Source organism: Orycteropus afer, unplaced genomic scaffold, assembly GCF_000298275.1.
Source record: "Orycteropus afer afer isolate SDZICR_OR568_19922 unplaced genomic scaffold, OryAfe1.0 scaffold00766, whole genome shotgun sequence".
NCBI classification, from domain to species: Eukaryota; Metazoa; Chordata; class Mammalia; order Tubulidentata; family Orycteropodidae; genus Orycteropus; species Orycteropus afer.
Window position 1 is genome coordinate 334,527 of NW_006922353.1, and position 10,946 is coordinate 345,472.

The 10,946-nt window shown below is 57.7% G+C and overlaps 1 protein-coding gene across 1 annotated transcript in view; it reads left to right on the forward strand.

Moving 5' to 3' along the window:
- Positions 1 to 10,946, forward strand: part of SHANK1 (SH3 and multiple ankyrin repeat domains 1) — a 59,056-nt gene that overhangs the window by 34,938 nt on the left and 13,172 nt on the right. The window contains exons 15-21 of the mRNA XM_042783244.1: positions 7,160 to 7,242; positions 7,461 to 7,585; positions 8,687 to 8,822; positions 9,099 to 9,179; positions 9,710 to 9,733; positions 9,908 to 9,976; positions 10,437 to 10,555. Of these exons, the coding sequence (XP_042639178.1) occupies positions 7,160 to 7,242; positions 7,461 to 7,585; positions 8,687 to 8,822; positions 9,099 to 9,179; positions 9,710 to 9,733; positions 9,908 to 9,976; positions 10,437 to 10,555 (637 nt within the window). The remainder of the gene's footprint in view (positions 1 to 7,159; positions 7,243 to 7,460; positions 7,586 to 8,686; positions 8,823 to 9,098; positions 9,180 to 9,709; positions 9,734 to 9,907; positions 9,977 to 10,436; positions 10,556 to 10,946) is intronic.

Below are 10,946 nucleotides of genomic sequence, written 5' to 3' on the forward strand. Positions count from 1 at the left end.
TGGGGAGCGGGCCTGTGCAGAGGGGCACCCGTGCAGGGGCTGAGTACCAAAGGAGCGCCGTCCGCAGTAGCAGCAGCAGCGGGCTTTGGGCTGTGGGACCCTGGGGGGTGCAGAGGGGCTCTGAGTGGGGGTGGTGGGAGTGGACGTTATTGCAGTCACCCTGTGTGGGAACGGGACCTGGCTGCTGGGCTCTGGAGGGGTGGCCTGGGGGCGAGCATTGTGTGAGGCCCAGCAGGGCAGGTCGCCAGCAGGAGGGGGCACGAATGGGGGGCCTCGTGGGCAGTACTGCTGGGGGAGTGGGCGGCACCGGAGGGCTCTGGGTAGAAGGGAGTGAGGTGGGGAGGGAATGGGGAGAGAGCTGGGCCCATGCAGGGGGAGGAGGGGAGGAGTTCGTGGAGTGTGCAGGGAAGAGAAATGGGAAGGGAGAGAAGAGATTGCAGGATAGCTGCTGAGGATTGGGGGGTGGGGATCTGGGCAGCGTGGAGAGGACGCAGGGAATGCAAATGAGATGCAGCCACTGGTGTAAGGGAGCCCAATAGGAGTTCGAGGAAGAGACTTGAGGATGCTTTCAGGAATGAGAGGGCCAAGGGGTATGAAGGGAACTTGCGGGTGTGAAAGGGGCACAGTGGGGTTACAGTGGGTCGAGAAGGAGAGACGAGGGATGAGGCCAGGGGCAGGGTAAGAGGTGGGCATTGGAGGGGTGAAGAGGTCACAGAAGCCTACAGAGGACTTTGGGTGGGATGCTGAGGACGTGGTGAGACTTGGGGAGGTGCTGTGAAGGCAGCACCTTGGGAAGTGGGGAGGTGGTCCCATGGGGTATGAGGAGGGCTTGCAGGAGTGAGGGCTCGTGGAGGTGGGTCAGGGCCATGAGGGGCTTTCCAAGGACTTGGAGGAGCCAGGATGGAGGTGCAGAGAGAAGGTGCCCACGAGAGTGGGGGACAGGAAGTAGAGCTCTAGGAAGCTGTGGGGGCCACACAGCAGTTTGGAAGTTTGAGGGCAATGTGACAGGATGAAAAGGCACGGTGCCATCAGGGGTTAGGTGAGAGAAGCAGAGGGGTGGGGGAGAAGAGCAGGCAGGCTCAGCGTGGGTCGCTTGTGGGGGAGGGCAGAAGGGGCGCTGGAGTGTTTGGACATGATCGGGGTGTATGGGTTACCTGTGGTTAAAAGATTCAGCTGCTAAACCAGAGGTCATTGCTTCAAACCCATCAGCTCCTCCATAGAAGAAAGATATGGCAGTCAGCTTCACTAAAGATTGACAGCCTTGGAGACCCTGTGGGGCAGTTCCACTCTGTCCTCTAGGGCCGCTGTGAGTCAGAATCAGTTTGATGGTAGTGAGTATGGTTTGGGCTTTGCTTCTGTGTAGACTGGGAGCTCTGGTAGTATAGTGCCTAAGGCATCTGACTGCTAACCACAAGGCTTGTGGTTCAAACCCACCAGCCACTCCTCAGAAGGAAGATTGGGTAATCTACTTCCGTAGTGATGCCGCCTCAGAAGCCCAAGGAGGGGTTGCTATGAGTCAGGTTTGGGTTTTTTGTTTCTTTTTTTGGTTTTCTGTAAAGATTGACAGCCTTGGAAACCCTGTGAGGCAGCTCTGACTCTATCCTTCAGGGCACTGTTGAGTTGGAATAAATTTGACGACAGTGGGTTTTTTTCTCCCCCCTCATGGCAAGTTTGAATTTCAGCCTCGACACTTTTCTACCTGGTGTAATCTTGAGCCAGTTCACTCTCTGGGCCTCAGTCTGCTCATCTGTAAAATGGGAACATACTCTCAGTCGTCCTCCCCCCAGGACTATTGTGAGGACTAAATAAATGTGAAGGGCTTGGAACGGTGGCTGGCACAGAGCAGCAGCCTGGAGGCGTCACGGTGGTGGTTTGTTCTTGGCACAACCTGGAGTAAATGTCAGGTGCGAGAGGGCCATGCTCATGGTGGATTTCGTCCAGACGTTTGTGTGCTCAAGGCATGGGGGTGCTAGGAGGAGGGTATTGCTGCAGTCACCCAGGTATTTTCTTGGATGTTGTTAAACAGTGTTACTGTGTGACCTTGGGTGTGTCACGTAACCTTTCTGTGCATTTGCTTCCTCATCTGTACCTGAGTGGCACAACTAGTTAAGCGTTCGGCTACTAACCAAGAGGTCAACAGTGTTTATCCAGCACCCAGAGGTGCTGCCAAGCAAAGGCCTGGCAGACAACTTCCAACCAATCAGCAGTTGAAAGCCCTATGGGAGCACAGTTCAACCCTGACCACAGGGGGGCTCCGTAAGCGGGAGTTGACGCCATGGCCATTGGTGGAAATAGTAACAATACCCACTTCACAGGTCAGCTGTAAGGAGACCCTTGAGCTATTTATCTGTGAAGGGGCAGCCTTTCGGGTTAGCGGCCGAGCACTTAATAACTGTGCCACCAGGGCTTCTCTGGAAAGGGTACAGCCAGGAAGGCTCCATGAGGCAGTTGTACTCTGTCACACGTGGGGGGTCACCGTGAGTCAGGCTGCATTTGATGACAGATTGTTTGTTTTTATTTATGGGGGTACAGGGAGGAAGTGGGGGGAGAGGAGGAATCCAGGGGGATAGATGTGGGAATGGTTGGGGTTTGTGGCATAAATGGCGGAAAATTGGGGCTGTTGGGGGAGCTCAAGACTTGGATGGGGGTAGCAGGGGTCTCAGGTGGTGCAACTGTTGAGCGCTCGGCTGGTAACCGGAATGTTGGCCATTGGAACACACCCAGAGGCTCTGCAGAAGCAGCACCTGGTGACCTGCCTGCTCCCATGAAGATTACAGCCAAGGACCCTATGGGGCAGGTCTGCTCTGTCCCATGGGGTTGCTGTGAGCAGGAATTGACTCAGGAGTATCCGACAGCAAAAGTAAGGGCATGAGGAGTGGGAGGAGGTTGTCAGGGTATGTGGTGAGGAGACGGGTGGGCAGCATTGATGGCACAGTCAAGGGCAGGCAGGTGTGACCTTGGAACCCGTTCTGTTGACCCTGCCCACTCACAGTTCAGCCTTCCTGGCCCCCTTCTTTCCTCCCCGTCTCCATTTATCCCCCTTCATTCACCCCTTTAAATCCCTTCCCTCTTTCTCTCCCAACATCCTCATGCTACAAAGATGGCCACCCCCTGCGTCAGATATAATATGATCAGAAGTAGGAGTGTGTTTATTGGATCATGCTGCATGGTGCCTAAGGCACTGGACTGCTAACCAGAGGGCTGGCAGTTCAAACCCACCAGCCACTCCTTGGAAGGAAGGTTGGGCAATCTACTTCCATAGCGATACTGCCTCGGAAACCCAAGGAGGGGTCGCTATGAGTCGAGCCTGACTCAAGGGCACATAACAAGAACAACAACAAACTTTGGGCGGGAACCCTGGTGGCACAGTGGTTAAGTCCTGGGCTGCTAACCCAAAAAAGGGTTGCTGGTTTGAACCTACCAGCCACTGTATGGGAGAAAGTTGTGGCACTCTGCTATGGTAAAGATTCACAGCCTTGGAGACCCTGTGGTGCAGTTCCACTCTGTCCTCTAGGGACGCTGTGAGTCAGAATCGACTCCACAACATTGGGTTTGGTTTGGACTTTGCTTCTGTAACGATTGACAGCCTTGGAGACCCTCTGGGGCAGTTCCATTCTGGCCTCTAGGGTGTCTATGGGTTTAAGCTTTGGTCAGGGCCATGGTGGGGGCATGTAATGTGTGCACCTGTGTTGCTGAGCTCGGAGCTGTAAGGACATGGGGCGTGCAACACCTGCCCACATACACAGTATTGCTCTGGTGGAAAAGACTAGATTTCACAATGAGAGTCATGGGGGGCATGGGCGTGTGCAGGGATTCGTGTGGGGTGGTGCTGGCTTACAGGAGACAATTAGGTATTATTGGCGTGCACTGGGAAGTGTTCAGGGGGCGTGTTAGGAGAGCGCGCTGAGGTCGGTGTGAGGGGCAGTTGTTACTGAGTGTACCGGGAGCTGTGGGGGTGCGGCCTAAAGACGCTGGGGGATTCTCAGGGTGCTGTTCTGCTGAGTCTGGGGGGGCAGGTACTGGAGTGCACACTGGGCTATGACTGGAGTGTGAGGGCAGCCTGGATATTATGGGATATGCCGAGGGGGTCTGGGAGTTGCTGGAATACACTAGATTGTGTGGGAGCCGGGGTGGGGCTGCGGCACGTGTGTACCAGGAGGGGTTTCACACAGTGCTGGCACGCGCGGCAGGCAGGGCAGGGCCGGTCTGTTGGCGTCTCCTGCGTGTCCTGGGTATTATGAAGCAGGTGGGGTGGGAGCCGGTGTCTGGGTTTTCCAGCCTGTATCATTTCTTCACCCGACGTCCAGGCAGCTCCGACCTGTAGCGACCCCTGTGTGTGCAGAGCAGAGCCACGCTCCACGTGGCCCTGGCTTTTGGAAAGCACGTTGCTAGGTTTTCTTCTGAGGTGCCTCGGGGCACTGGTCCGGTTGGTAGCACCGCACGTGGTGATGTCAGGGTCTTTTGGGCTGTCGTTAGAGCCAACTGGTGGGTGTTCAGATGAAGGGACCGGATCTCAGTTTGATGGCAGTTTTCTGGATGTGTGTCCATTACCTAAACATGCTAGTAGTGGGCTTAGGCGATTTTACTAGGTGGCGTAGTGCCTAAGCCACTTGACTGCTAACCCGAAGGCCGGCAGTTCAAACCCACCAGCCACTCCTCGGAAGGAAGGCTGGGCAATCTACTTCCATAGTGATCTACTTCCTTGAAAATCTACTTCCTTGGAAACCCAAGGAGGTCACTATGAGTCAGATCTGACTCAACGGCAGTGAATTGAGGAGCTCTGGTGGCACTGCGGCTAAGGCGTTGGGCTGCCCACGAAAAGGTCGGTGGTTCAAACCCACCAGCCACTCCCGGGAAGGATGGTGAGGCAGTCTGCTTCCTTAAAGATGGACAACTTTGGAAACCCTGTGGGGGTTGCTGTGAGTCGGAATCGACTGGACGGCAGTGGGTTGGGTTGGGTTTTGGTATGTGCGTAGGCAGGAGTCTCTCTGGGTGGCACAGATGGTTAAGCAGTCAATCAATAACCAGAGGGCTGGAGGAAAGGCCTGCCAACCTGCCAGAGCTTTTAGAAAGATCTGAAAAACCATCCGCTGAAAACCCCGTGGAGCACAGTTCTGTTCTAACTCACGTGGGGGCGCCAGGAATCACAATCGACTCAATGGCTTTTTTTTTTTTTTATCAGCATGTGCACAGGTAGTTTGCATTTTACTAAAATGCATCTGACTGCTAACCAGAAGGTTGGAGGTTCAAACCCACCAGCCACTCCACAGAAAGAGGATGGGTCAGTCTACTTCCTGTAAAGACTTACCACCTTGGAAACCCAATGGGGGTCGCTATGCATTGGAATCGACTCGAGGCAGTGGGTTTGGTTTAATATGTTTATATTGGCTGCTTGGACGTGTTTGAGATATTGCAGGGGATATAAGTCAGGCTTGTCCAACTTCTGTGGCCACCAAGGTGTTCTGTACGGGTGCTGTCCAGTGAGGTAGCCGCTAATGACATGTGGCTATCGGGAGTGTTGAAATGTGGCTAGTGACACAGAGGAACTGAGCTTTTAAATTGGATGTTAGTTAATTTCAGCATAGGAGCTCTGGTGGCGTAGTGCCTAAGGCACATGACTGCTAACCAGAAGACTGGAGGTTCAAGGCCACCAGCCACTCCTCGGAAGGAAGGTTGGGCAATCTACTTCCATAGTGATACTGCCTCGGAAACCCAAGGAGGGGTCGCTCTGAGTCGGATCCGACTCGAGGGCAGTTTGCTTTGGTTAATTTCAGCATAAAGAGTCACACGTCGTTGCTAGTGGCTACCCTGTTGGACAGTGCAGGATAAGCGATGTTACGATAAGCTTGCGGACGTCAGGCGGTGTTCCTGGGATAGACAGACAGACAGACAGACTGCTTATCTATATATAAAGTAGAGCAGTCGGGGAGCAGTGGTGGCACTGGGGCAGAATTTTTGCCTCCCGGGGGGGGCCCTGGGTTTGATCCTTGGCCTTGAGGCCAGCCGCCAGCCATGCGATGGCGAGGTGTTCCCATGCTGAACAGGTGTCTGAGGAACTTCCAGACAAACACCTGGTGATCTGCTTCCGAAAATCAGCCAGTGAGAACACCCCAGATCAGAATGGTCCGATCCCACCGTGCACGGGCCGCCATGATTCAAGGGCCAGCTTGAGCCACTAACAGCAACAACACAGGAATGGGGGGGAGGCATTATTGGAGTATGTGTGTCTTTTGGGCTTAAAAATACTTGGATGTGAGAACCAGAAGTGAATCCTATTGGGCGTAAGGCAGCGTGATAAGTTATCATTTGTATGTTACCCCTCCCAAGTCCCCAGCACCTGCATCCAAGGTCTGGTATTGGGCCCCATTCTAGCCATCCCTAAGGAGCTCTGGTGGTGTAGTGGGCAGGGCATTTGACCGCTAACCAGAAGGTCTGTGGTTCAAACCCACCAGTAGCTCCATGGAAGGAAGATGGGGCAATCTACTTCCGTAAAGATTTACAGCCTCAGAAACCCAACGGGGGTCTCTATGAGTCGGAATTGACTTGATGGCAGTGAGTTTTTTTTTTTTGTTTGTTTGTTTGTTTTTTTTAATAGTAGTTCCTGGGGGGTATGTGCAGCTAAGCACTGGGCTGCTACCAAAAGGTGGTGAGTTCAAACCGACCCAGGGGTGCCTGGGGAGAAAACCCTGAGAACCTAACATCCGAACAAACAGCCGCGGGACACCCTGCAGAGCACAGTTCTGCTTCCTCGGGTCTCTGATCTGACGAGGAAACTCAGGCACCAGAGATGAAAGTGGAGGGCTCAAGGGGTCAAGGTCACAGAGAGGAAGTGGCTAGCGGGGACTTAGCCAGGCCCCCTGGGAATCCACCGGCTCACCTCCCTGGTCCCTCGCAAGGTGCCAAGCGCACAGTGGGCTGGGAAGCTGCTTGCTGACTGGACCGTGGCTGGCTGCACCCGTGCTTGAGTGACCGTGACAGTGAGCGGGAGTGAGTGCACCATGAGCTCTGAGGGGGCGCCCGTCAGGCTGCTCTGAGCGCAGGGAGTGGGTGCCCGAGATCCCAAAGGTGCCACAGCGGCGCTGGAGCTGGCCATGTCGGGCTGCAGGTGAGGCACCAGGTCAAATCTCAAGGGCCTCTCTCCACCCTGCCCCGCCCCCAGCGATTACATCATTAAGGAGAAGACCGTCTTGCTGCAGAAGAAGGACAGCGAGGGGTTTGGGTTCGTGCTCCGGGGGGCCAAGGGTGAGTGCCGGCCGGGGAGGGGGGTGGGCGAAGGAAGCAGGGCCAAGGGGGGCGTGGAAAGGGGAAGGGGAGGGACCCCCAGCCCTCCCGCCACCCCGCCCCGGGGTGCTGGTCCCTCAGCTCGGGTGAGGCCTCCGGGACTTGGGTCTGAGCCCCGTCCCCTGCTCGGCCTCTCCACCCCCTCCCCTCCGACCCCGCCGGCTCCTCCCCATCTGCAGCGCAGACCCCCATCGAAGAGTTCACCCCCACCCCGGCCTTCCCGGCGCTGCAGTATCTGGAGTCCGTGGACGAGGGGGGCGTGGCCTGGAGAGCCGGACTGCGCATGGGCGACTTCCTCATCGAGGTGAGTTTGGGGCCAAGTGGGGCAACAGTTACGTGATGAGCTGCTAACACAAAGGTTGGCGGTTCAAGCCCAGCCTTGGAAGGAAGACCAGGTGACGTACTTCCAGAAGGCCTGGCAATCTGCCTCAGTCAGGTTGGAGCTTGGAAGCCCTGTGGGGCAGTTCAACTCTGTCAATGAGTTGGTTTCACGCCACAGCACTTACTAGGAGCCTCAGTAGCGCAGTGGTTAAGTGCTTCATTGCTAACGGAAAGGTTGGCAGTTCAGACCCGTCCACCAGCTCCATGGGAGGAAACCCTGGTGTCTTTGTGTTCCCATAAAGATGACAACCTAGAAGACACTATGGGGTGGTTCCACCCTGTCCTATAAGGTCTTCACGAGTCCAGATCAACTCTAACAGCATACAATCCACCCAGGGAGGTGCCCTAGCCCCCAGCTCACCTCCCACAGCCCTGCCTGGCTCTCTTGGGGGCCTCTCCTGAGACCCAGAAGACCGGTCCATCATCCCCAGGCCCCTTAGGATCTCCGCCGGGATCAGATTGTCTGACAGTCACAAGTTCTTTGGGACCAGGCTTCCCTGGCTCACCTCCCAGCCAGCCTCTGGCTTCTGCAGCGATTCCATTTAAAGGCCTTTGGGGAGCATCTCAGAAGACTTCCTTAGAGCTGTCCCCCAACACGTGACACTGGAGGACACACAGGGAGAGATGGGACTAGGTTAGAGCTGCCGCCCCAACCCAGAGGCTAGGAGGGTTCCAGGAAGACGCGTGGGGACACTGGGGCTGTGGAAAGGGCAGGGTGCGAGGCCACCTCACTGGGGACTCTGGGACTGAAAGGCTCCTTCCCTCAGCTGCCTGGTGTGGTTTGGTGGTGTCTGCCACGTGTATGGAGTCCCTCGGTAGTGGAAATGGTTAAGCGTTTGGTTACTGACTGGAAGGTTGGCCGTACGAATCCACTCTCCGGCGCCTCAGGAGACAGGCCTGGTGATCTGCTTCCAAGAGATCCCGGCTTTGAAATCCCTGTGGAACACGGTTCTGCTCAGACACACTGGGTCACCGTGAGCTGGAGGTGACTGGACGGTGACTGGGTTTCTCACTGGTGCCCCAGGTGAACGGGCAGAACGTGGTGAAGGTGGGCCACCGGCAGGTGGTGAACATGATCCGCCAAGGAGGCAACACGTTGATGGTCAAGGTGGTGATGGTTACCAGGCACCCGGACATGGATGAGGCCGTCCACAAGAAAGGTGCTCCGACCCCCTCCCACCGGCATGGCCAGGCCCCGAGGCACCCCACTGCCACGAGTCTGAGACCCCCCAGGAGCCCCAGCGGCTGGTCCCCGCCTCCAGCCACCCCTTCCCCAACAGGGCTGCTCGTCTGTGACCCTTCTGGGTGCAGAGAACCACGCAGTGGGGGTGGGGCTGGGGTGGCTGGTCTCTGAGCTCTAGGGGCACCGAGGGAGGGGCTGTGGGGGCTCCCCCCCCCAGAGTGCTGATGGCTGCCCCTCCCTTTCACCTTTCCAGCACCCCAGCAGGCAAAGCGGCTCCCACCCCCGGCCATCTCCCTACGTTCCAAGTCCATGACCTCGGAACTGGAGGATATGGGTGAGTCTGGCTGGGTTCTGGAGCCGGGGGACAGGGACGAGGAGTGGGGCAGGGGGCTTTCCCCGAGTTTGTTAGTGTCGTTAGTGACCTGGGGTCCTTGTCCTCATCCTGTCCCCTAATCCATGGTCAGGCCCTCTCTGGTGTGCTTGTGTATGTTTGTCAGTGGGGAGGAATGTCTCAGAGTTGAGTCTGTCCACTTGTGCGTCTGTTCTCTGGCGGTCTCTCTCTCTCTCTCTCTTTCTCTCTCTTCCTTCTCGCTCATCTCCATTGATCCCACCCCAACCCCCACCCCATTCTCCATATCACCCCACCCTACTCTCCCACCTCCAACCAACAGACAGGAAGGCAAGCCCCCTCCCTCCAGAGCCAAGTGGACCCGGGGCATCCCGACTCCCTTGACAGGGGGAGGGCCGGGCAGCTGACCGCCCCCACCCCAGGGCCCTAGGGGAGGCGGGAGTTCCAGAGAGGGGCCCCTCGCTCTGCCCGACGTCCTAACTCTTGGCTCCTCTACCGCCTTTCCCCTGGGCTAGTCTCCCCCTGGAAGAAGAAGAGTGGTGAGTGGGCACAGGACTGGAGGGAGGGCCCGCGGCCGGACCCCGCCCCTCCCCGCCCCCTCGCGCTTGCGTCCGCCCACTGGCCACGCCCACTGACCACGCCCACTGGCCGAGCCCGCTCCGCCCTGCCGCCAGGGGGCGCCCCTGGGCTTCATCCGCACTCTTTGCCCACAGAGTACGACCACCAGTCTGCACCGATGCCCAGCATGGAGAAAAAACGGACCGTGTACCAGATGGCTCTCAGTAAGACGGCCCTGGCCCCGGCCCCTGCGTGCCCAGGCCTCCTGTGGGACCCCCTACTCCCCACTCCAATCCACTCCCCGTTTCTTTGCTGCCATCCTCAGCCACCTGCATGCTAAACACCTTCCTAACCCAGCCATGCTGAGTCCATGCAGGCCCACCCTCCTCTGGCCTCAACCCCTGCGCCCTCCCAAAAGTCGTCGTCCCTCACCCCTCACCCCACTTCCCCTTCCCGCTCCTTCCCTCCTGCACCGGCTTGTCCTAATCTCCGCCCGCACCGGGGGACCCTCCTTTCGTCCTGCCTCTTGGGCTGGGAGCACGTCCATCCACCCCATCCACCGGGATGGAAGAAGGGGCCCTTTGTCTCCTGGCTGTGTGGGGCCACCCGCAGCTCTGCCTCCAGGCTAACCCAGAGCCGGCTCATTTCACTGTCTCTCCCCACCCCCCTCCCGCCCCCCTCTAGACAAACTGGATGAAATCTTGGCCGCAGCTCAGCAGACCATCAGTGCCAGTGAGGGGCCTGGGCCTGGTGGCCTGGCGTCCCTGGGCAAACACCGGCCCAAAGGTTTCTTTGCCACTGAGGTAGGCGGCCTGGCCTGGGGACAGGGGGTGGGGTGGTGGTGGGAGGGAGAGGCTCGCGGGGTGCACACGCCACTCCGGACCCTCCGTCCTTTGCTCTTTGTCAAACCCTTCCTGTGGGTGCTGTCCACTCGATTCAGGCTTGTTGGGAGGCCACGAGACAGAATAGAACTGCTCCCTAAGATTTCTGCCAGGCTCTGCCCTTGAGGCTCCAGACCCAGGCGGCTCAGCGGACCCGGGCCAAGCCCAGCTGGCTGGTTCCTCGCTGCAGAGGAGTCTGCCCGGCAGCCGGTGACGTCACTGACGCAGGCGCACGCTGATTGGCTGGCGCCTGTTGGCGGGAGCCGCAGCTCCTGGTTGTTGATGGAGGTGGGCCTGTCGGGTCTGGGGCAGT